Raw genomic sequence first — 26859 nt, forward strand, 5'->3', positions numbered from 1 at the left:
TGTGGTTTTAAAAATAAATAAAACTGTCTAGTTTTACAGTGCCCAAAGTGTTCAGGCTGGAGGTGTGATACTGTTTTCTTTGCTGACTGTGCCTGCATTCCCAGAACTCGCTGCAAAGATGGCATTCAAGACTGTGCTGACTGGAGTGATGAAAATATATGTGAATAGAAGATTTTTCTATTGTTTGTCTTGTTACCAGTTCCCTTAAGATTTCTCTCCCCACAAAGTGACATATGTATCTTAAGAGTATGTGTAGGAGTAGGGAAGCTACTAAAGCATGAATCCAGTGTTATGTAACAGAGAAAAAAATGGTTAGTAGAAATCAGACCCAACTTTTAGTGGCCTTCAGCGAATTTTAAACCTTGTTTCCAAGTTTCAGAATATAGCTTTCTGCCTTGTACACCACAGGGTTATTATGGGGATGACACAAATGTACTGTTTTGATTATTTCAATAAAGGGTTTTAATCTTAACAATTTTCCATTCAAAATCGCTGTCTACATCTTCATTAGTGTAGCTCTGGTTCAGATCCAGCTGAAAGCTAGTTTGGCTTAGGGCTAAAAAGCACTGCACAAAAGCCAGCAAATAGTGACAAAAGCCAAAAGATCAACCAGATCAGAATTATCTGCCCATCCAGCCTTCCAGTGTAGGTACTGAGGTCAAAAGAGCAGATCTGGGTTTCAATCTCACCCTACCACTTGAGGGGCTGTGTGACCTGACACAAGCAGATTTAATGGTTTCCTTATCTGTATAATGTGTATTTTGGGGGGAGACTGTTATGACAATCAATGAAATGATATAAAGAGTTGTACAGTGCTTAATATACAATAGCAACAGGAATTGTGGGCAATTAAAAGAAAAATTCTAAGGATATGGTAGATTGTATTATTGTTAAAAATACCTGCTATCCTGCTCTGGGAGAGGATTATACTTCCCTCAATCCTCAGGGCCATCAGATTTCACTATGTACATGACTTGTTCTGGCTTTTGACATTTGATTGCTTAACGATGTGCATCACTCCCCAGTGTAAGTCTGAAGAGCCAGCTCATTGCCATCTCTCTTCCCTGTCCTGAGACTGGAAATGTTCCAATGAGAGGTTAGAGTCACAGGCAAACCACAAATGTCAAACCTGACAAACCAACCTTTGTAGCAACTAAATTTTTTAATCATTTGTAACTGTAGCTTAACCTTGCCTATCTTGATGCTGAAAATGTTACAAGAAAAATCTTTCTTACTATATCCACTGACACAGATCAGTTTAAATAATGGACCAGAGAAGTAACATTTTTAGAGGCTGCTGGGGAGTAAAAATCTCCAAATACAGGCAAAACAGGATTAACCTTAGCCAGCATCTGCTATGAGAAGCCAGTGTCCCTTTTCTGTACAGACCTAAGGCAAACAACCAGAAGGATATTCAGATAGTGGCATCTTCACATGCTCATGTCAGCTTTTCACTGTCATTCCAATCTCTTGGAATGAGTTGAGATAATCTCTAATTGTGCTACTCCAAGCATCACTGCTGGAACTCCATCAGCATTACCTGGGAGCATATCAGAAATGCAAATTCTCAGGCCTCACTCCAAGCCTTTCCAATCCTCTGCCCTACAGGTTAGCCATTCCATTTGCTTTGGCCACTTACATACAAGAAGTGATACTTGTAACAGCTTTAAGAGTCAGCACATGACCCACCAGCTTCTCTTGTCCCAGATAGAGGCTGCTCCATAAGCCTGGGACCTGGACTATGTAGCGGAGCCTAACCTGACCCACCATAGTCTGGAAACCCAAATTTATGTTTTGTAATTTTGTAAACCATTGAGACCTTAGTCCTAGTTACTGTAGCAGTTTACTTTAACAGGACCGATACAAATCCTTTGAAGAAATACAATGTTAAGATGTGCAGATACTTTTTGCACAGCATCTCAGACAAGGTGACATCCTAATACAAACACTACTTCCCCCCCCCCCAGGTATCTTATAGAATATCCTACATAGAAGGGAGTTAAGAGATTAACTACTTCAACTTTTCTCAAGTAACCTCGGTTACATCTGCAAAGTGGAGCCACTAGTCCCTACTTCATAAATTGAGGACTAAATGAGAGAAAATTAAGTCTGATAATATATATAAGGCACTCAGTATATGTATACAATACAGACAATATGAAGAGAAAAAAACCCTTGCTCACCCACAAAGGAATATTCTATTCTCATTTTATAATTACACCCATTACATAAACCATGAATGAAGCCCTGAGGACTGAAGAAAAAGGTTTTCAAACGTAAGAACTTTATACCACCTGTTACATGATACTGTCATTTAAAATCTTTAATCATATTTCATCCAAGATTATTCAGCCACATTACATGCCATGATTAGCTTTCTATAAACAATTTTGCTTTCTGTGTACAAATCGGTGTTAATGAAATAAAAAATAAAACTGTATACTAGGCAAAGAACTTTATTAATCTTTGATTCAAACTTTATTCCCAGGCTTCTTCAGCTGAATTAGCTGCAAAGAATGAATTGTATATAAGCAAAAACTGAAAAGAGCTGCAGTGTCCAGGGGCTTAGGCTTAAAAATGTTAGAGATCTAGATTTTATCAGATCCATAAACAAAATTTTAAAAAGCAGTCATAATATAAAATAGCAGCTCCCAGTAACTTCTTCAAGTTTTATCTTCTTCAGAATGTGACTCAATTCAGTTTGCTTCATTCTTGGAAGCCTCATCAAAATTCTCCACAAGATCTAGATAAAAAATGAGAAAAAAAAGTAGAATCTCAGAAAAAACCAAATCTACAAAAATAATCATCAGGTCTTAAAAAGGAGATATGGAAAGTCTCTCAAAATATACCCTAGTGTTAAATCAGAGTATCAATTTAGATACCTGTTTGCATTTCCAATGAAACTACTACGTATTAGGCATGCTTTGAACTGCATGTTTTGGCATATAATTAATACAAAGGAAAGAAATTCATTAATTAGCAGAAGACAAATACTGTGCTTAAAGAGTATGTATATACCCTCCCACTCCCACCCCACCCTAAGAGCTAAAATTAAGCAATGTAGTATTTTAGTTACACGGAGGACAGGACCAAAGAACTGCCACAGCACACAATTTGCAGTTTTCCTAGATTCCTAAGGAAACCTGTCTACACAAAGTGGAAATATTTCTGAGTCTAGGGACTCTACTGCTCAATACTTGTTTTACAGTAAAATAGGTTGTCCAGTAACAAGATAGAAAAATGCCTCATGACTGCCAAAGGAGTTTTTCTGCTGACTTTAGAATGGTTATATCCCAAGATATTTCAACAACTTCCCCATGCATTCTCACACATTTATGGGTCCCCAAGTAGGAAGCAAGGGTCATGTGATCTCTAAGTAGTTACTATACTTCGGTCACAACATACATCCCTATTTACTCAATATTTAAGGTTAGAAACCTACAACTTCTTGGGATCCCAAACAGAAAAAAAGCCAAGCCTATAAACCTAACTCCCAGGTGAATAACACTGCATTTTTTTTTGTCTCATTCTAAGTGAGGGCCAAGTCTCCGTTTGCCCCACTTCACCCTATACCTCCTCCCCCAAGGTAATTTCTCCTATAGTACAAAGACTCTTCATTCTTCCTTGCTACGATTCTTTAGTTTAACCACAAGTGACGGTTCCCACCTGGAACTTCGTCATCATCATCCTCTCCAGTAGCAAGTGGTGCTTTTCCATCCACAGCTGTGAAAGGAAATGTAAATGTTACACATTTAAGTCTTCAATAAACACTAACCAAAAGATCAGATGAAAAGTCAAGGGTTGTTACAACTCAAGTTTATGACAACAGTGGCATTTGGGATTTCATCTACAGTACTAGGCATTAACATGATAGTCTGATGTCTACAAATGAGTCGGAATACTAGTATCAGTCAACACACCAAAGGGTCCATACCTGTCCTTTCAATCCTTCTGACCTACGACAAGGGACAGGTAAACTCACATACCAAAAAAACCTTTACTGGAGCGAAAGTAAAATAATCAGAAAAGTACAAGTGTCTTTGACCAGTTAGCCTCTACTTTCCATTTATTACACAAGAAAGAACTACACTTGAGAGCTGAGACCTCACAATACTGGCCCTTAGCCTTGTACGATTTTCAGTGGGACCCTTCAAAAGCCCACCTCAGCTCTGGAAGCCTAAGACTTTCTAGAACCTTTTATGCCTTTCAGCGTGACAAAAACAAAAAGCCCACCAACAAACACAAACTGACTGAAGCAGAGTGAGCCAACACCCAGGAGAGCATGCATGACTAAGTAACAAGCCCTACAGTACAGCCGACTTGCTGCTACACTTCCATTCGTCAAAACTTCAGAGGGCTTCAGCACAAAGTAGCTATATGTACACCTATGCAGCTACACAATTTTCTGCCCTGAACAAAATCCTTATTACCGTATAATTAAAAACACCAGAATCGTGGCAGGCCAATTTTTAAAGACTATTGGTAATACCAGTTATAACTGTACAATGGAAGAAGTTTAACAACGTATAGTATGCTTCAATTCTAAACTGTTATTTAAAAAAAAAACAAACCCAAGTTAACATTTTCATCATTTCCTGCTAATAAAGGAAAGTTTTTAGTCTCTGATCCAAAACAAGAAAGCTAGTAGAAAACAAATGTTCCACTTAATCAAGTATAATGATCAACGTATACTAAATAAACTACTGAACACACCAAGAATACTTGCTTTAAAATCAGTGTAAAAGCATTTTTTACAGGAAAGTTTACATTTCCAAATTTAAAGATATTCATATCCACTCTGCACCCTAAACCTTAGAAATCTATTGATAAATCAGTAACCCTGGGGAAAAAAGTTCTACTAGGAAACTCACATTGTTTGGGCAGAGCTTCAGCCAGCCTCCTTAAACTGGTCAAACTGTCTGCACCAAGCTGGTTTAAGATGCTGGGTAGCATTTCTGTCAGCTGCTTTGTCTCAGCATGGCCTGTAATGGTGAAAGTGTTTGCTGCCAGAGATGCCTGAACTTTAGGGTTGTTAAAGTGGATCACTGTTCCTTGGTTTGTGAACATATTCACCTAAAAAGAAAAAAAAAATTTAAATTAGCAACACCCACCAAAATCCCATTAAAACCAAACATTTCACTAAGCAAAAGCTAAAGTCTGGCTAGGTAATCCAGTATTTCACTATGATACACAGGGAAAATTCTGGCTGGGATGTAGCACAATCTAATCGTTTCACACTTGGCAATCTGCCTGATACCAAGAGTAGAAACACATTTTAGAGAGCTATGAAATTCTCTGTTGGAAGTAGAGTAAAAAAAATAATCATTTAATGCATGAACATTAACGGTTTCAGCCAAATCTTATTTCTGTAAAGAAATAAAATTTTACACTTACCTCTTCAATACCAGAGATATTGTTTACCCCTAACTTCTTTAAAGAAAACTGAAGTTTTTTATCATCTGCTGTGGCTGTTCTGTGTACCACCTTCTTCTTTCTACGAGCAGTTCCCTAAAGTGGGGAGAAAAAGAAAGAACACAGCATGTGTTTATACCACAACAGACATTTTCAAATAGAAACAGTTTCTAATTCCTTTCTGACTTGTGAATCTGTATAAGAAAATTACCATATCCACAAACTTTTACGCTGTGAGTAGGCAAGTTAAGGCACTGATGGAAGGCAAAAGAAAGGAATGAACGGAACTGTCTACAAATCCTCCTCAGCTTCTAGTTTTCTCAGATATAAAGGAATGATCTTTTCAAAGTCCTGCTTTCTACATTATCTGTTCTAGAAGTGATCCAAGAGGTGGCATGTGTCAACCTAAATTGAACTTCATTTAGAAACTCCATGTCGAGGACCCTTAACTTTTTCTGTTTTTATATTAAAGAAAAATCAGCATCCATTAATATTCACAGGCAAGATACTATATGACACAAATGAGTGTCATAATACACAAATACAGACTTCTACAGCACCCAAGAGTAAAGCCTGAAGTTTTTATCTTAACCTACCAGGCCCCTTACGTGATCTGCCTGCCCCCACTTTGCCACTCTTGACACATCTTCCATCATCTACATGGCTCCCTGCTTCACTACAGATCCCTGTTCTTAAGTCACCATATCAATGGCCTTTCCCAACCACCCAATGAGAAATAGCAATTCCCACACTCATCATCTTCTATCTATCCAGCTTATTTTTCTTCACAACACTTACAAGGGACAAATGTATTTTATTGTTTTCCCTCACGAGAATGTAAACTCCTTGAGGGCTTCTATTCTGTTTGCTGCTTTAAACCCAGTACTGAGTATAGTCATCTGACTCACTGAAGGCACACAATAACTTGATGAATAAACAGAATTTCGGCTTCAGGAAATCTTGTCTCTTGTATATATATGCCAAATCTCCAATCTCCCTCCTCTCAAATATATCCTCTAAACTTTCAAAGCTAGGCAAATGTGATACCCATTTTCTGCTAAAAACTCTTTAGTAACACTCTCATGGACCCTCCCATACAGACTAATCCCTTTATGTGGTACATAAGACTCTTCATGGAAAGACTATCACCCACCTACCTCACTGTCCCCCAATCTCTGCACCAATTTCTATATATCCCTTGAAAATCCTGTTCAAGTCATCATCTCTCCTGTGCTTTCCCTAAACTGCAATTAAAGTCCCCAAACCAAATCATTCTCATATCTGTATTCTGAAAATGTTTCTGTTGCACTATGTATACTACACTGTGAAACAAGTTTTGTTGTTGTTGTTGTTGTTATTTTAAGATACTTATCTCCCCTACTAGCATTAAAGTTCCCCTCTAATGACCTTACACTTCTTAAATTTTATACTCTCAGGATCCAGCATAGTCAAGCCTCAAGTAAAGAAGAAAATATCAACAGCTACAAAAAATACTAGTTATAACCCTCCCACCCCAAACCTTTAAGAATAAAGATCTTCAAGTGGTCATGTAGACACCTGGTTTCCAAAGAATCCTCTCAAAGACATTCTAAAGAACCACTATAAGATTTTCAAACAAAACCAGCCCACCTTCTATAGATTTCATACACTTCACATTCAATTTTTACTGAAATAATTTATTATCAATGCTCTGATCAAAAACTGAAAAAGAACTGGTTTAGATAATTTACCTAAAAACTACCTAACACTTTGCAGATTTCTCCAAGGCAAGAATAATTCACCTATTTTCACACCCCACAATCAGGTTTCTTAAGAGGTGAAGAACATGTTTCCATTTTACAAAGATGACAGAAATACTTCCTATGTTAACTAAACAACGGAAGTTTAATCCTACATCAGCCTTAAGAATCCTAGAACACTTCAACTTTCCTTAACCCTAGAACGTCTTTCACGAGTTAAAAACTAATGATCAGGGTAACAACAAAAAGATGGCACATAGCACATTATTCAAATTAGTCCTTCTGAAACCTGTACTGAAAGAAATGATGATTAAAAATACCACAATAAAGAGCATCCAAACACTGACCCACAAAGAATATGAGTCTTCCTGGCACCTGAAGGCCTCACCTAGCTTCTAACAACTGCTAAAAAGGGCAAGAAACACCTACTGTTGTTAATGAGTAGGTAGGTGTTGATCTTGAAGACCAGCTTCGGGGGGGGGGGCGGTGGAGTGGTGGCAGGAATCAAGCTACTTTCACTGCTGGCAAAAGTCAGTAATTAACAGATGTACATCTTATTACTTAAATCTAAGTGCAACTTTTGGCTATTTCACAGTAGACTCTACTTGAAGGTAAATGCTTAACATTGGGGAAAACTAATAGATAATAAACTTGTAGCATGGACACTTTACAGGTTTTATCAAGTAATGACATGCTCTGTTCCAACAGGCTACCACACCTTGTTAAATACTAGGAATCTGCTAACACAGTGCAAAATACAAGGAGGTAGACCTCTGTCTAGAGTGGACTTCTGATTTCAGCAAATTAGAGACCTAAAAACTTACCAAGTTCAAAAGAGAATCTCCTTAAAGGGGACCAGTAGCCACTAGGAAAAATGAATTAACCAAAACTGGTCATTTAAAACTCACCAATCACTCTCATTCCCTTAGTTTTAGCATAACTACAAGGTAAAAATGGGAAGATACCTGCTTAAACAATATTTTCAAGTCCATAGTCACTGATCTTAAATTCTAAAATATACCCATAAGAATGACATCTCCAAATATCTTAGAAAATATACAACCACTCTAGATTACATTTAGCTAAGAAAGGATTACAAAAAGGTCTTAATTTACAAGAGAAATGAACCTTCAACTGTTAAGTACAATGATTATCCAGAATCATAAAGTTGAAAAGGTAGGTAAAACTTAAATTCATGGTTAGTTCAGTTATTTTTTAAAATGGGAAGAAAAAAAAAACCCCACCAAGCACTGACTGTATATAACCGAGGTTATACAACCTTATACAAGTCAAGGATATAATGCCTACAATTATGATCTAAATGAAGAGACACATTTTCTTTCTAATTAGGAAACACTTTTGTTCTACTTAAAACACTGTAACACTGAAAACATATCCACATAAAAAGCAAAGTTTGCAGTTCGAGTCTTCTCTTCACCTATTATCACTTGCATTTATTTCTTTTAACATACAACTTGCACGTCTCACTGATACACTATATTGTACATCTAATTTTCCCCTGCCACCCCTCCACACGATTTGCTAGCTCCGTGAAATGCCCTCTAGAGACAATGTGACAAGCCAACAATGTTACAAATGCAAAAGAGAAAAAAACCTAAGCCATTAAACTTCCAAAAAAAAAAAAAAAACCCCAAACTTTTAAAACTTACTTTCCCACCAATGCGCACTTGTGCCTGCAGTTTGGCGAGTTTCTCCTGATTCATGATAGTTTCTTTCATCTAGAAAAACAGGAAACCCTCAGCGAGGAAAGGGCTAGTTCACTCTAGCATTCCACGCGTGTTATTTCCCAAGACATCAGCAGAATAAATGACCTACACAGGCCGAGGCCTGGATCCCAAACCCACCCCGCCAAGCTCCCAAATTTCAGTTTCGAGGGAGCTCAAATAGCACTCGCCTCCCTCCCCCTCCCCCCAAACTCCCCCCTCTTTGCAGGCCCAGCAAAAGGGCTCTAACCCACCCCCGGCCAGCCCCCCACCCCCCACCCCCGGCCCTGGCCCGGCCTCGGCCTAGCCAGGGCCTGCCCGGCCCGGCCACTCTCCGCAAGCCTCGCGGTACCTGAGGCTCCTGTCCTCGGGTTCCGCCGCGAGGTGGAGGAAGAGACGGCGTCGCCTCGCCCCCAGGGCAGCCGCCCCTGGCCCGACCTCGACCCCGAGAGTCAGCCTGAGTGGGTGCGCCTGTCCGTCGCATCGCCTTCCTTTTCTGAGCCCTGTCCCTCCCTGTCTCGCTCCTTCCGGGCACTTCCCGCCCCCGTTCCCGTCCTCCTCCCACGCAGGCGTCCAGAGCCTTTTTGTACCTTGTTGGAGAGGAAATGGGGCCGCGCGGGGGACTAGGGTTGGCGCTCAGGGGGGTCTCGGGTAGACCAGCTGAGATAAGGCGCACACACGCGGGGACGCAAGATGGCAGCTAGAGGGAGGTCGGAAGTGACGCAATGCCACTTCCTCCTAAAGTCAGGAAACGGACTTCGCCGCGAGCTCAGCGTCTGACTGCGCACGCGCGCGCTCTGGCCAGGCGGTCGTGACCGTCGCGTGTGGCTGTCCTCCAGTTGCCCAGAACAGGTCGGGTCGAGACCGCACGTCAGACTGGGCTGGAAGCACCGCGAATGGTCCTGGGAAAGGCCATGGAGTGGTCAGAGAGCACGGTTCTTTGCGCAGTTAGGGTTGAGTAAGTCGGCCGTGTCTCCATCGGGCCCCAATCGCCAAGTTCTTTACCCCTGGAAGAAAGGGCCTGTTCACCTTTGCGGAAGCGATTGGGGCGCCTAGATTGTGCTCACCTGTTTAGCCTGCTCTCCGCTGGTTGGGTGGTGTAGATTGGAGCGATTATCGGAATGTTTTAGAATTTCCCCTCCGGCCCGAGTGAGCCCTTACCAAGACGTTTTGTGAAAATTTTGCTTTAGTTGGTTTGGTGGTTGCAGGACCACGCTTCAGAATTTATGAGGAGCGTGTTCACAGTGCAGACCTGAGCCCCACCTCTCGGCGATTAAGTCTGGCTGAGGATGTGACCGGGTAATCTGCATTTCAGCAGGCCTAGCCGGCGGCCTTACACCCGTGAACGTGATTACCTCACTTCTTTCGTCTGTGACAGAAAGCTCGATCCCTTGATACCTTTTGGCGTGGGCTTGACGATTAGCCGTTCACGGTTGAACGAACTTTACCTTTCTTAACTGAGTAATTCAGTCAAAAGAGAATTTGTGCCTGTTTGTTTGGGGAGGCTAAACTGGTATGAGTTAAAATTTTCTCAACGCTAGGACAAGCTTTAAGACAGTCTTAAAACAACTGATACTAAAAATGGCGATTTAAGTCACAATGCTATCTGATTAGCCTTTTGTGGTCTTAGCTATAAAAAGCCTTTGTATATTCAAAAATGAGTCCGAAATCTAACCTAGAGAAAATACCGTTTTATATAAAGCAAGCAACCTTGTGTAGGTGCAGATTTATCTCCGATTAAGATGAATGTTTTTGTTTTTGAATACTTAGCTAGTGTAAATTTGTTAAAATTGTGACGACTCTAGGAAAATAAGTGATGAGGACGCTGTATAACTTTTTAGGATACTGTAACAGTTGATAGTTTCTCAAGAAACAATGTTGCCCTTATTATTAAATATGAGTCAAATTTATTACAGAAAAGGAATTTTGTACTGTTAAGCTATGTGGGTCACTGTCCGAATGTTAAAGGTTAAAATGACTGTGCCAACACTATACAGTGCTATAAAAATATTAGAAAATATATAGAAAGACAGCTCTTTTTGAAAGTGTATCTTTGTTCAGACAATTCCACCCCTACACCTTCCTCTCTGTTACACTGGGTCATTTGAAACTTCCTAGTCATGCAAGGTTTTCTGAGTATTTACGTAAATACAGGCTTCTACGTAAGTAATCTGCCATCTGATTTACCTCACCTGTTTTCAGGAAATGTTCCACGTTTTTATTTTCCTTTGGTTCCCACTTTTCTCTTGTTGTTTTGTAAAAGTTTTGCAAAACTTGCACTATGTTGAAATCACAAAAGATTCCTTAACAGTAAGAAAAAGTTTTGATTTTGACTCCTGATTATTTTGTGTGTGGTCAGGAAATTCTGATTCTGCTAGTATTTATAATACCAATCTTTCAAAAGAAATAACTGAAGGGATTTCCCCCAACCCACCCCCACCCCCGCCCAAATATCTGCTAAGTTGCCACCTTAGCTCAGTGATGGCAAGAGAGTAACTCACGTATTACCATTTCCTATGTGCTCCCATTGTCTATGGCAAATATGGATAATTGGCTTCTACACTTTACTGATGAGCTTGAACAGAGCTAAGAATCATTTACGTAGCACTCAGTGTGGCCTCTGTCAATACAGTAGGCAAAAAGGGGAAACCTGCAGTCCTTGGCTTATGGTTTATGGTCTAATCAACATCCATGGATTGTTTTCACCCCTCAGTTGGACTTCCCATGCATTGCTTCTTACTTCAGCAAGAACTAAAGTATTTATTTTATATTTTGTTTATTTCTTAAGAGCCCCATTCTCACCCACAAGAGGTACTGGAAATCACTGAGGATGAGTGTTTCCATGCTTTTAGTTGCTTCATATTCTGGCCCTTGACTGCTAACCACAAGGGACTTTTTTTTTTTTTTTTAGTTTCTAATACTTAAACTCTTCTTCTAATACCCTCACCTTTATCAAGTTAACATCTATATCTCATCTACCTCTTAGTCTAAGTGTCTCAGGAAAGCTTTCTCTGACACCCTCAACCCCATTTAGTTACATCCGTCATATGTATTTTTAGTTGTGGTATTTTACTAAATGCAGAATGAGAGATTGATAACTTTGTTGAGTTAATGAAGAATTGAACTAGGAGTCTTAATGACAATTATCCACTGGGTTAATATTGAGTGTTGGCTCTTTGACTGTTGAATTCTCACAGCAATCTTAAGAGATAGATACTTTCTATATTAACTGATGAGGGAAATGAGGCTTAGAGAGTTAAAGATGTGAAAATCAGCACAACCAGCCTCATTGTTCCTCCACCAAATCTGTTCGTCTGTATCTATCTGAACCTAGAGATGTTGCCTTCCCTCCTGTTACACATGAAAGAAATAGTCCCTCTGCTTGTACTTGTGTTTATTTCATTCAGGGCCTTGACTCTTCTGTTAGTGTTTTCCTCCCATATCTGTTTTCCCCCTTTCAACTAGATCATCCTTTGGGTACATTAAATATGCCTTAGTATCAGGTATCTTAAAAGAGAGCAAAACAAAAAACTTTTGACTTCTGTTCCCCTCCAACCACTACTTAATTTTTGTGTTCCCCTTTATAGCAAAATTTCTCCAAAAATTGCCTAAACTCCATCTTGACAAATACAAAGGCAAATTCTCAGTTCTCATTTTAGCTTTTAGGCAGCATTTGATGCACTTGGCTGCTTCCACATTTTGGAAACATTTTCTTCTCTTAGATTCCAGAACCTCCTGGTTCACCAGGCTCACCTTCTGGTTTCCTCTTACTTTACTGGCATCCCTTCAGTCTAATTTGCTTTATCTTCTTCCTCCAACTTCTAAATATTAGAGATGCTCACATCTTAGTCCCGTGTTCTTTTCTATATATACTCTCTCAACAGTTTCACCCAATCCCATGGCTGTAAATATTATCTTTATTTTGATAAGCCCCAAGATTATAGTTCCAACCCTAACTTTGAACACCTGACTGAATATTCTTTTTACATTATTATGGAAAACTTCAGGCACATAAAAATAATATAATGAACCTTCATAGCTTCATCACCCAAGCCTCAACAATTATTAAATTAATACATAGACTCATTATTCTTAATATGGTAGGGTGATTACTTCTTTCTCATTTTTGAAGCTGATGTATTTGCAGACTTTTATTCCATGTATATTTTAGGTTTTGTTCAATTATTTAAAATTTTATGGGGAGAGGGTATAGCTCAAGTGGTAGAGTGCATGCTTAGCATACACAACGTCCTGAGTTCAATTCCCAGTACCTCCTCTATAAATAAATAAGTAAACCTAATTACCTCCCCCCCCACAAAAAAAAACCCATATTTTATGGGGATTGATTGTGTGATTGATTTGGGAAGCTTTTATATCTTTACTCGTTGTTGTATGAGTCTACATTCAGTTGCAGGAAGTAGGTCTGGTTATTTTCAAGATACAGGGATTTAATATAGGGAATTGGTGTTTAGAAAATTGTTTAAAGGTCTGGAGGAGTGGGCTTTAGCCTGGGCTGTCAGGAACGAGTTCCAGGATAATACTGCCAGTCTGAGCTGTCATGGGAGCTCCTACCACTGCCCCCCCCCCCAATCAGGACGATGGAGAATCAAGACCTCACAACTAGTTACTGAAGTTAAGAATACACTACTGTAGCTACAATTCAAGAATAAAGATGATACTGTAACAAGTACTTAAAGTGAATTACTGTGCTTTAGAAAGCTGCTGCAGAAAATATTGTTATCTTCACCCCCATGCTTACCAGCCAAAAATCAAAGTAGCAGAAAGAAGGCTTTTGCCACCTTCCAGATCTTATTTAAGTGTACCTAATTGGCAGAAGTCATTTACTTCTAGAACCCTAACTGCATGTCTAGAAATGTAGTATTTAACTTTTCAAGATTTGTAGGATAAGGAAGCAAGCTTGAAAGAAGATTGAGTGGATGCTGAGTACCAAACTGCCTTATTCACCCAAATCTTCACATCCATGAACAGAGTGCATCTTTTTTTTTTTTAAAAAAACAACCTTTTATATATTTTAATAGAGAAAACGTTTTGAAAATTTGTGCATTCTTTGTTATCTGGAGAAGAACTCAGTAAGAGTACCTGGCAAGGACTGAAAATGATGGTGTGCTAACAATGGCTAGTGTCTGTATAGCTTTTATATTAAGCATCATTCTTAGTGCTTTTTGTATATTAATCCATTGGAGCCTATGAAGTAGGTACTATTAATCCAATTTTACAGAAACAGCAATTTGAGACACAGGAAAGTATAAGTAGTTTTTACCTAAGACCTCAGTGCTGGTAAGTGGAAAGGTGAAATATGGACACAGGGAGTCAGCTCCACAACCTGTGCTCATAACTATTATACTATGCTGCTGACTACTAGGGAATGTGATCATCTCAACTCTGTACCTGATACCCAACAAAAATATATTCAACTGCTCACTCATTATCTTTACCTAGATGGCTAACAGACATCCCAAATATACCATGTCTAAGTCAGAACAATATTTCCCAACCACTATTAAATCAACACTAAAAGTCATCTCTTTCCTTTTTTCTCCTATGACCTCCCATATCAAATCCATGAGCAAATGTTATCGATCCTGCCTCCAAAATATATCCCAGCTTTGACCACTGACCGTATTTACTGTTGCCACCTTAATCCAAACCACCATCACTTACCTGGGCTCCTACCAGAACAGCCTCCTAACTTACCTCCTTGTTCCAGGTTGGCCACCTGCAGTTCATGCTCCACACAGCAGACAGTTTTTTTTAAATAGCAAATATTACTCCCCTGCTTACTGCCCTATACATCTCTTCCATCTGGCTGTTCCTAAGTAACATCCTTTTATGATAAATCAGTGACCTAGTAAGTAAATTATTTTCCTGAATTCTGTGAGTTGCTCTAGCAAATTAGTCGAACCTGAGGAGGGTGTTGTGGTAGCCTCCAATCAATAGCCAGTTGGTCAGAAGTGCAGGTAACAAGCTGGAGTTGTGATTGGCAGAGGCAAGTGGTCTTCAAGCTCTTAACTTGTGGGATCTGACACTATCTCCAAGTAGATAGTTTGAGAATTGAGTTACTTTGTAGGACACCCGGTCTGTCTGCTGAGCATTGAGGAATTGCTAGGTAGTGATGGGAAACACACACTGGGGCTGTCTCTCCAGTTCCCTTGCCATTAGCTCTCAATGGACCTCTAACTGTTCTCTCTGAGCATAATCAAAGTAGTTTAACAAATTAAACTTATATATATTCTGCAAAGCACTAGAGTACTATACAATGAGGAATAGCATATAGAAGATGCTTCCTTTTGTTTAAGAGAAGGGAAAAATAGAAATATGTGTGTATGTTATTTTTGCAACAAAGTAAACACTAGAATAAGAAACCAGAAACTAAGCAATAACAACAACAACAACAAACAAACCTAAAGGGTGTGAGCAGAAAGAAAATGGAGAAGTGGAGGGGATAGAAATGGGAGTAAGACTTCTCAGAGTATACCTTTTCAGTTAGTTTTGACTTTTGAACCTTTTATACATTGAAAAATGTAATCAAGATTTAAAAAAATGAACCCTAAAACTGAAAACAAATGGAAACAAAGGACCCTAACTATATCAAATTGTCAAAGTTGCCATATAGAGAAAAGAGTTATTTCAAATGACTTTTGAACACAGTAGGAAGATTGTCCAAACTTAATGGAATGTATTTAAAGGAAAAATGAACTGGAAAAAATATAAACCTCAGTAGTCTTGTTAGTTGTTATATTGGTATTGTGAATGAGAAAACATTTTCTATATAAGATAAAGCCAAAGAATAAGTATTTTAATGTTTATAGAAAGTATTTTAATGTTATAGAGAATTTTGGTTTAGAGAAATAGAATCATGAATGCCCCACCTATCACTTTAATACTGCAAAGTGTTAAAATAATAAATTATATTATTAAAAATAATACTATTAAAATAATCGTTTACTCATTTTTAAACTATTTAATTTATTGGTACTTTTTTCTTCCTAGGAATTTTTACTCACCCCATAAAGATATTCTCCTTTGTTTCTCATAGATTTTGCTTTCACATTTAGCTCTATGACCCATCTCTAATTTTTGGCTGTGATGTAAGGTAGATATCAAGGTTGGGGTTTGGAATTTTTTATTTGTTTTTTTCTCATGTGGATTCTAGAAAGACCCTTGGTAAAAGACCAGAAAGTTTTGAATTGGACTCTGGCCCAAGCTCAGCACAAACAAGTGGTTGAGATATCTCTGCAGAAAGATTATATAACATAAATTAGTAATATAAAAGTGGATCACTACATCTTAGAAGGTTCTACTAAATCTGACACAGTGGTATTAAAATGGTAGGTGGGGCATTCATAATTCTTTTGGCTTTTCTAGATCCTCTACTGTCATAGAATTTTATTCTGATTCATTTGTAAAAATAGCATCAGTAAATCAAAATCTAAACTACTGCCAAGGTCTAGGCTGTAGCATCTGCTTTAGGAAAAAAAGCACCTGTAGAATAACATATATATAAGATGTAAATCAGGTGATAGGGAGTAATAGTTTTCAATCTTCTGTAGTTTTACAGAATTCAAAATTTAAAATATTTTACTCCCTCATTGTTTTCTTGAAGCATACAGTCTGTTTTGATCTCAGATCTGCTGAACACATGAAGTAAATGACATTTACATTAAATCCTAGTTAAATTATAATCATGATCTGTGCTTTTAAGTATCATGGCTAATTTTCAGACTTCATCTTTCACTGTTGATTCAAACAAATGAGGAATAGGTGGGGAGATATATATATATATATAATCTGTATTCTACTGACTAAAACAGAACCATAGCTTCATATTTCCATTATAAGTAAATTTTTCATGTATATTATTAAAGACTAAATTGAAAACCTTCACAAACAATGGTGAATTATCCCAGTTTTGCTTTCACTTCAGTCCTTGGACAAATAGATTAATCTCTCTGAACTTGTTTTCTCACCTGAAAATGTTCTCAAACTTGGGTGTGTATCATATTCACCTGGAGAGCTAATGAAGCATATAGAGTCCCCAGCTCACTGAAGCAGTTAGGGGCTAGAGCCTAGGTCTCTGTATTTTTACAAGTTTCCCCAGGTAATTTTGATTACACACCAAAATTTGAGAACAGTTGTCTTAGTATACTTCTATAGATGGATGTGTGGATGGACTGAGTCATGCATTTATTTATTTGTTTATGCATGTGTATAGCAATAAACTTGTGCTGGTGACTAGGAATAAATGTGTACTCTGTGACTCAGGTACACAGTGCTGAGACCAAGCCCTGCCCTAAAGAAGTTCTTGGCTTAGTGGAGGAGACAGACAAATAAACTGTTAGTTACAATAGAGTGTTATGTGCTCTGAATTAGGCAGAATGCTGAGGAAGCACAAAGGAAGGGCATCACCGTTTGCCTAGAATTGCACACCAGGGAAGAGTTCCCTGCATTTTGAAGGGCTGGAGAAATCAAGTGAGTGAAAATTAGAGGAGAGCAGTTTAGTCACAGAAGAATAAGACATAGAAACTATAAGCAGTTTGAGAAGCTAGTTATTTTCCAAAACCTGGGACACATCACACTGAATGTTCAGATTCTAGGTGGTTTATCAGGTATGTCACTGTATAGTGGTAGAATCATACTCTCCAATTCTTTTTCACATTTTCTTTTGTAAAGAGAACATCTTTTTGTTTCTCATACGAAACATGTTGGTAACACTTGATAGTCTCCTTTTAAAGAGAGAGTAGGCTTAAACTCAGAGGTGCAGCTGGCAGCATCATCCCGGTAGATTCAACAAAACTTTGTAGCAATTGAAACTAACTTGCTATTTTTGTAGAGATACAGTTTCCTTTTTAAAAATCACTTATTTGAGTAATTAAATTGATCCATTTTAAAAGTATTAAGTAACTAGTTCACTTGGTATTTGAATGTGCCAGAAAATGTGGAGATGGAAGATGAATGACTGAATTTTTGAAGCCTTGCATGGAGGTATGTGGTAGGAGATAAAGCTACAAAGACAAAAGACCGATTATGAGGATCCCTGGTTGCAATGCTAAGGACCTTGAGTCTTACTATAAAATAAGTGGGGGAGTCTTGAAGAGTGTTAAACAACAGAGAGTTAATCTTGGAAGGAGCCACAAAAAAATAGTGCCAGAATGAAGTGGAGGAGTTGGTGCGGGGTAGGGTGGGTAGAGGGATTCTCAAAGAAGTTTGGCTACAGACAATCCAAAGCTGTTCTTCTCAATGGGCTTGGTCTATTCATTACATCCATAGAGACTTTTGAAGAGGGTGAAGTAAGTCCCTTTAAGAGCCTTCAGCCCCATTTTGCTGATAGCCATAGCTTAGGTGTGAACCAGATAGCTAGTTTAGGGGGAGGGTATAGCTAAAGTGGTAGAGCACTTGCTTAACATGCGTGAGGCCCTGGGTTCAATCCCCAGTACCTCCTCTTAAAAAAAAGCCTAGTTATTCACCCCACCCCCGCCAAAATAAAATAAATAATACAGAAATAAATAAAATATATTAAAAGTAAAATGTTAAAAAATAGCTAGGTTAGTAATATAAGGTATGACAGCTCCACAGATTATTATTCCATGCTAAAAATGTGTAAGAAATTTGGAATATAACAAAATTATTGCTTCTCTGTGATAAAAGGTGCTAAAAATATGTACCATTAAAAACAAAACCCAAACCAAAAAACAACCAACTCTTCTGCGTAATTTGGGTGAAACACTTTATGCTGCTCTCCACTCCCCCAAATCTGGTTGTACAGCTGCTGTTGAGACCTTGTCCCCCACAGAGACTGGGCCAGGCGTAGCTGCCAGCTGCTCTAAAACAGTGACCAAACTTGGTCATAGAACCAAATGCCAGACATCTGTCTTCTACCAACTAGGATCAGTATGAAGCCCTACGCAGTAGATGACAACATACAACATATAACCTAAACAAAAATTGCCGTGTCACCTTTTTAGCAAAATCTCAATTATAAGACTTTCTTTCCCACCTTCTCAACAGCTGTTGGAGGTACAGGCACTTGCAATACAGTCACATGGCCTTTTGTTCTTTTCTTTGTCTTTTTTCTTCTGCCCTGATGCTGGACTGACTTGTTTTTTCGAATACCTCTGTAGGCTCTCCTCTCCTAGTCCTTAAAGTTTCTACAGGACCTTCTGCTTTTCTCTTTCTCTTCTCCAGAGAGTCCAGTCATTTTCTGAGCCTCCACAATCGAGTCTCTGCTGAATTCTGAATCTGTCTTACAAACCCTGGCCCTATGTTCCCAGGCCCATATCTTCAGAGGTCTCCTGAATCCACTTGGATGTCCCCCGTGGCTGTGTATCTCAACCTAAATCATCCTAGTGAATTCGGTCTCCTTAACCATCCTGTTTTTTACTACCAGTGACTGAGGCTGATGAAATAATACACTACAGGCTGTGACTTACCCTCTCATTGGTGGGTCTGCTGTTCCATGATTTGTGTCCACAGAAAAATGGACAATGTTAACTGTGTACCCAGAGGATTGAAAACCATCTTTTGTTGCTAGTATCTTTGCCTTATGAATTTCAATTTATTTATTTTTAAAGTTTTTTGAGAAGAAAGTATTTGAGAGTAGGATTGTTGAAAATCAAGAATTCGCTAAATTTCTGATTATTGTGTACAGGACTATTAAATGGAATACTCTTGAGGAATGCAGAACAGCTTTAGTGCCAGTGAATACACTAGTTAGAACGTTATGAACAAATACCAAAACATATTAACCCATATACTGTAGTTCAATTAAAATATATATTTGTATTTGCATACTTTGTGATTATCAAAATCAGTTTCACCTTCTGCTTATCGGTCATAAATTAACAATAGACATTTTTCATGGAGGTCAGAATAGCATTTCATAAGCACAGATTCATGTTTATTTATTTCAGTGTGTAGTACCTTAATACATTCTTAATCATAAGTGAGCTGATGATGATAAAAGTCACCTAATTAGTTTATGTGTATTTATCTATATGGCAAAATTGTGAAGGTGTCAGCAAAAAGGAAATAAAACACATTCTTTCAAATAAATAGTAATTCACAATTTAACCAAGAAATTGAAAGTGGCACCAAAAATACTGCTGCAGGATTAGTGTCTGAGATTCAAAACAGTACCAGCAAGAATTGTAACAGTTTCTCTTGAGAGTGGAGTTTGAGAAGGAACAGGTGGTGGGTCAAGGCTCTAAGTGGGGAAAGCAGCCTTGGATGAGGAACTGAAGAGTGGTCCCAGACCTCCGGACAGAGTTGCTTAATGAGGGAACTAGGCAGAGTCGGTTTAGTAAGTGGAAACCCTTCTGGTTGCTAGTGACAGAGACTTGAGTCCAGTTGGTCTAAGCCACAAAGGACACTAGGGGCCACAGGGATTCAGATGGCTGTAGGCATGACTGCATCTAGATGCTAAATGATGTCACTGTGCAGTGTCTGTCTCCTTTGGCTCTCTCGCTCTGCTTCCTGCTTGGTTGGTTTCATTCTCAGCCCGGCTTTCCCCAGGTTATAGCAAAGAGAGACCCCAGCAGCTCCCAGCTCACAACCTGACAAATGTAAACCCTGCAGGAAAATATGTCCTCAATTCCAGCAAAAGTCCCAGAATTAACTGATTGGCCTGGTTCAGATGACATGTTTCCTGCTGGCCAGGCCTGGGTCACCTACCACAACTGGAGCCAGGGAATGGGATTATGGCTCCAAAAGGAAAAGAGTGATTCTGTTACAACAGATGTACAGTAATTTGGGATGGGAAAAAATAAGAGGGGACATGAAGACAAGGAGAGAATGTGAATAGACCCATTCTTATTTTCAAATTTTGGCTGGGTTTCATGTGGCAAACCAACAGCAAAATACTTTCATGCCAAAATGCTTAGATGGCTTTAATTCAGAGTTTCTAAATTTTAAAAAAATTATCATTTCCCTAAAGAGCCTTTTAAGACCTTTTTTTTTTTTGCCTTATCACCCTCTATGAAATTTTAATACCACAGGTATACTGTATGTCTGTTTAGTGACATCAAATACTGAGTCAATCAACAGCATAATTTGGGAGAAAAAAAGACCTTACTACTGATGCTCTCTCTAATGAAGGCAAAAGAGTGTTTCTGACTTGAATTATTTGGACATTTGGCCCAATCCTTGGCTCAGTGAGAATAGATCTGGCTTATGAGAATTAATTCATACCATTTGGAGGCTAAAACAGTTATAAAGCTGCTTTGGAATGTCCTAAATTGTGCCTGAGAGACCTGTTTTTGACAGATGTGTTCATGGAGTCCAGTCAAATGGCATATGGAACTTTTATGTACAAGCGAGTGCAAAAGTTTCAACATGTAACATTTATTAGTGCTTCCACTGGCATGGAGAGACAGATGGTATACACATTACTCTCAGAAGCAAGCTTTGCAGTTGGTCTTAGAATCTGACTTTGCTCAGTTACTTAGGTCACTTAATTTGCACTCCCACCCGCCCCCACCCCCCAACTCCCCATACACACACATGCACCTCCTGCCCCAGAGTCCTGTCTAGGAATTCTCTCTCAGTTGCTTAACTTAAGATTTCTCTTCTTTCTCAACCCCTTCCTTGACCCAGATCCCCACCGTCCCTGTATATTTGCCCCCCTCCAGCTGGTCCAGGGTGAGGTCTGGAGGCTGAGGTAGGGAAGACCACTCCTCAACAGCTGTTCTAAGCCCCCACCCACCCCTAATGTTAGTCTTACAGCATCCAGCTCATTTCCCCCACATTGACCTCAGACTCCCCCTCTGTTTAAGTCTCAGCTCCAGCAGTGAAATGTCCAATCGAGCAAGATTTGCAGATTAATCTTCTGTCCCAGAGCTTCGTAGAGAAACACTGGGATTGGAGAAATATCCACCCTTTTTTTCGGTGCTATCTACATAAAATAGCACCAGAGGGGCTCTCAAAGTGGAGCCTTTTTCCTTTTCAGTTCTTACCACTTTTTTTCCCACTGCTAGTAAGTGTACAAACCCTTATAAAACAAAAACAAAAACAAAACCCTTAAAGACCTGTGTGTGTTTTAAGTTTTATCTGAGGCAATAAAAAGCTGAACCTGAATTCTGTTCTTCAGTTGTCCAGAGGAGGAAGGAGATTCTAATCAGAAGCTCCTAGTGCTTGCAGTGGCAAAGGAAGTAGGTGGGTTGGAGTCCCTGGAGATCCAGCCTTTGAAGATGCATTAGCAGAAAACCCCAACAGCCATGATGCCTCAAATTCTCGTTCTACAGAGGTCCACTTCCCCTCAGCCCCACTTCTTTTGTTTCCATCCAGATGCTCACCCCAGGCTTGTCCTAGCCTCTTTCCTCCTCTCCCAGCCCCATGCTCTGGATGGAGAAGTGTAAAGAAAGGGGACTCCCTATTTCATTACAGTGGTGGGGGGTGAAGGGCAGAGGAATGATATAACAAAGCTCTAGACATATCTTCTTATAAGTTGAATAGTACTGTTACAACCGCAATGCACAGAACAATTGGGCTTATTCAGTAGGCCATAGGGTGTGCCAGAAAGAAAAGTGGTCTAAGAGTCTGAACTTTCCTTCTAGGCTTGGTTCTGTCACCCAGCACTTTGGACAAAACAACCACAGCCAAAAGACAGATTGGGACACAGCATCTGTTTATATATGACAAAGGATTAGTATCCTTAGTAAATAAAGAGTTCTGATATATCAGTAAGAAACACTCTCCAAAAGGTGGGTGAGGAACATGAAAGGGTAATTCAACAAAGAAAAAAAAATTCGAATATATATGTGTTCAACCTCAATTGCAGTTAAGGATGTACCAATTAAAATGATGAGATTTTTATTTTTTCTATTTTAATGGCAAAGATTATAAAAGAATACACTGCTCAGTACTGGCAAGGCTGTGGAAAAGCAGGTTCTCTCACCTCAGAGGAATCATTCACACACAGCTGAGAATTAGGACAGAATGTGGGACAGAGGGGTGGACCAGTCAGAGCTGGAAAGCACAGTGCCCCCAAAAGAGATTGGGTGTTCTTAGCTCTAGTCTGCTCAGCTGGAGATTTCCTGAAAGCTCTTGATGGGACAGGAAGTTGGACAGCAGGATGGCAAGGGAGAAGCAGGTCCAAGAGGGTACCAGAAATAAGGATGGTATCAATGCCATTACATTTATGTTTTCCTTCATAAATTCTTCTTTGTTCATGCTTTTGATTTTTACAGAGCATCCCAAGAATCAACTCGTAAAACCCAGCACATGTTTATACCGGTTTCATTTTAAAATTGTATTCATTTTCAACATTTATTTTCAGGGAGTGCAATGCAGTGGTAGAAACAAACTAGGGCTGGCATTTATGCATGGCGTGGAAGGCAAAGGCATCCCCAGATGAGCAGGGTGGGGTAATAGTGACAGCATGAATCTCAATTTACTAACTGGGGTTTCAGGCACATCGCTCAATCTCTCTGAATTTGTTTCCTATACGTTTGTGTTTTTGTGAGGAGGAATAATACTAATAACTTCACAGTGTTGTTGGAGGGATTAAGTAAAATTGTGTATATAAAATCCTGAGGAATTAATATATGCTCAATAAATTTGGTTCCCTTCCTTGCTGAGAATACCAGCACTTTATTACTTATTTTACAGGAATCACCGCACATTTCATCTGTGGTCTGATTTCCTTCCAAACAGGCCCTGAGGCCTCATATTGCCTAAGGTTCTTGCTAACCCTTGACAAAGGGTTCTTGGCAAAAAAAAAAAAAAAAAAAAAAAATTGAGCTGTTTCTTATTTTGTTGGCTTCCAGACTGAGGGGAAAGCTCTGGCTTCTGGTTAAGTACTGATAGGTTCAATCCAGCAGGGCCTTCTTCCAACTCCAGGGCTGCGCAGGCCCACGTGTTGTGGCTTGCATAAAAACTGGAGAGTATGTGACTCCATCTGGTGAGGAAATGGAGAACAGAAGATGGGATGGCAGCACCCCAATCACACTAGGGTAGCAGTGCCATCTTGGAGGTCTACTAAATGCACATGGCTATCAGAGTTTGGGAATTATCTGTGGCCATCAGATTTAGGACCTAAAACCACATGTGAAGGCCCAACAAAAAGTCCCAGATGGAAGCCCATGCTCAGCCAGGATGGTGGAGGTTTGACGGCTCTCTCTCACTCTGAGACGCCTGGCGTTAAGTCAGGGAGCTACTGGCATGGTGCTGCTGTTGTTGCTGGAGACTTCCTTTTGAGAGGTAGTGTGGTGAGAGTGCATTGTAAACAAATAAGGAAATAAAGACATGAATCTATATGAGAAATGGAAGCTCCAGATCTTAACTTCCCCACTACTATCTTCCTGGTCAGTGGTCCTCAAACCTTAACACGCATCTAAATTACCTGGAAGGCTTGTTGAACAGATTCCAGGGGCCCCACCTCGGATTTCCGTCGTGGGCCCCGAGGAGGCGCATTTCTGAGAGCGCTCAGATGATGCTGATGCTGCAGGTCCAGGGACGGCTGTGAGAAGCGCTGCTCCTGGTGAGTTTTAGAGAAGATCTGGCCCCACTGCTAGCAGATTTGCCTTGAAGATGGATTTATTCCCCTGCTCCCACCTCCACCCAGCTTATTCAGACCAGTGCCTCTAGTTTTCAAAAAATAAAAAATTCCCCAATCTCTTTTGTTCAAAACAAGAAGGGATTTATCAACTGGAAAACAAATGACAGTTTATAATATGGGTACATTCAAGTCCAAATTAGTAATCCCCAACACTGGTTAAACTTTAGAAAAATCTAGGAAACTGGGAAGGAAGGAAAGAAGGAAGAAGGCAGGCAGGCAGGTGAGAAGGAAGAAGGCCCCCCAGGCCTCGGACCCGGATATTCTGATTTAATTGGCTCGGGGTGGTGTCCTAGCAAGAACATGTTTTAAAAGCTTCCCATGTGCCTCTGATGTGCAACCAGGGCTGAGAACCGCTGCTCTAGATCACTGGCTCTCGAGTCTGCCTGCATGTTGGAAACACTTGGGAAGTTTTAAAACTACTGATACCGCCCTCCTACTTTAAAAGATTCTGACTTAAAATGAGATGCAGCCTGGGCAGCCAGGGTTTTTAAATTTCCCCAGGTGATTCTAATATGCCTAATAGTCAGAATTTTGGGAACCCCTGTTCTAGATTTAACAAATCAGGTTGGTAGCTTGGTGCTCCCCTCCAAATACTCTCTACCACAGTGCTTCTCAAAGTGTGGTCCCTGGACCAGTATTAACATCACTTGGGAACTTTTAGAAATGTGATTTTCGGGCCACACCTCAGACCCACTGAATCAGCAATTCTGAGGGTGGGGTGTGGCAGTCTGTGTTGTAACAAGCCCCCCAGGTGACTCGGATGTATCCTAAAGTCAGAGAACCACTGCCGTATTATCATTTCTGTACCTTGAGGGTCCTGATCACCATCCCTGTAGAGACCAGCCAGAGCAAGAAGCAAGGACTTCAGGCCTCTGAATTTGGGGTAATACCAAATCCCCAGTTTCCAGATGAGTAATGCCAAAATTCTTAGTGCGACTTAAGTTTTTATACAATTTGTGAAGCTTTGGTTGGCTGGAAACTGGCGGCATTAAATTGAGAGAATCAGTTACAGGCTGCAGCTGCAACCTTGGCCAAAGTTACAAGCAAGGGAGAGGTAACACAGGGAAGGCAAGGTAAAGCCAATATCATCCCCTCTTGTCTGGGATGTGAAACAAGAGCACGAAATCCACAGGGAAGGAGGGAAGGCAAGTGTCTGTGCCAGGAGAGGCCAGAAGGCCTTGATTTGGGAGATTTTCCTTGAGTGCTAATGCCCTTCAAGTTTGTTATAACTGCAGTGAAATCAATTTTCCTGCTTTCTTGCTGAGGGAAGGAGCTAGTGTGTATTGTGTTAAGCGGTGGAAGAAAATCTCCTTGATCACATCAAAGCCAGGCAGAGTAACAAAACATACCAGCAACTTACATGAAGAAGGAGACAACCTGCTTGACAAAAGACTCCTTTGCTTACCCTCATATAACCAGTTTAATTCATTTTGTCCTGGGGTTGGTTCCTGTGAATACTAAGGTGAAGATGGCATGGAACCTGTCTTTAAGTAGATCACACTCTAGCAGGGGAGAGAGGGGAGCTAGTCTGTTTCTGTACTGTGTGCTGACTGCCATGGGAATGAGGTGTAGTGGGAATGCAGAGGGGAGGATGAATTCAGGATGAGGGTGGAGGTGAGGCAGTCAGGGAAGGCTTCCTTGAGGCAAACCCTGGAGCTGGATTTTGGAGGGAGACTAGTTCACAGTCCAGATGGGTGGAGGGTTTTCCTGGACCAGGGCCCGAAGGAATGAAGCCACATATTGAGTATTGTGAGCTATTGGTAGTTAGGACTGTTAATGGGTAAGTTATGAGATGGAAGTGGCAGGGGATGTGATTGGAGAGTTGAGCAGGGGTGAGGGCTTCTTTAGGCTAAGCCTAAGAAACTTGAATTTGATCACATTCATATTTAGTTGGCAAACCTAGCTGATCACCAGAATTACCTGGGCAACTTCCAAAACAAATTCTTGGGCCCCACATCTGGAGGTTCAAATTCAGTAGGTCTGGGTGTCTGTCCAGGTGGGCAGGAAGGGAAAGGCTGACTGGGAGAAAAGAGGCTGGGGAAAGCAAAAGCAAAACGGCAGAAGTGAGCAATACTGAAAAGGCAATTTGGAGATTAGCCCAGTGGATTGTGGAGAAACTAGGTTTCTACCCTACTTTTAAAAAGAATGTTCAATTTTCGAGACTGGCTTTTGCACAATGTTTTTTTAATGGTTGGTTTTGCAGAACATCTGCTGGTGTGCACTGGGGCCATAAGAGTGCTAACCAATACCAGTCTGGGTTTCACAGGAGGCCCACCTAAGTGTAAAGTTTATTTTGCACTAGAAGAGCCATCTCAAGCAGTAACAATAATGGTGACAAATGAGACACGGTAGGATTTATTGTTCCAGTAGGTGCTGATTAATATTTATTTTTCTGAAAATTGATAATAATGCA

At 40.0% G+C, this 26859-nt stretch overlaps 1 protein-coding gene and 1 long non-coding RNA gene across 3 annotated transcripts in view; one reads left to right on the forward strand and one right to left on the reverse strand.

The window, feature by feature from the left end:
• Positions 1–2440: 2440 nt before the first annotated feature.
• On the reverse strand, positions 2441–9616 carry BTF3 (basic transcription factor 3). 2 transcript variants are annotated; one of them, XM_006197574.4, is made up of 6 exons: positions 9466–9616; positions 8822–8890; positions 5395–5508; positions 4872–5073; positions 3667–3723; positions 2441–2743 (listed from the first exon to the last, which is right to left on the reverse strand). In XM_006197574.4, exons 2-6 carry the CDS (start codon positions 8888–8890, stop codon positions 2697–2699), a joined length of 489 nt encoding a protein of 162 aa, XP_006197636.1. In that variant the 5' UTR covers positions 9466–9616; the 3' UTR covers positions 2441–2696. The 2 variants fall into 2 exon arrangements, with proteins under 2 accessions (XP_006197636.1, XP_006197635.1); XM_006197573.3 differs by having other exon boundaries at positions 9228–9584.
• Positions 9617–9697: 81 nt separating this feature from the next.
• LOC140695651 (uncharacterized) overlaps positions 9698–26859 on the forward strand; it is a 30762-nt gene continuing 13600 nt past the window's right edge. Inside the window, exon 1 of the long non-coding RNA XR_012071387.1 lies at positions 9698–9833. This is a non-coding gene — a long non-coding RNA (uncharacterized lncRNA). The remainder of the gene's footprint in view (positions 9834–26859) is intronic.

The sequence above is a fragment of the Vicugna pacos genome, chromosome 3, assembly GCF_048564905.1.
Source record: "Vicugna pacos chromosome 3, VicPac4, whole genome shotgun sequence".
Lineage (NCBI taxonomy): Eukaryota > Metazoa > Chordata > Mammalia > Artiodactyla > Camelidae > Vicugna > Vicugna pacos.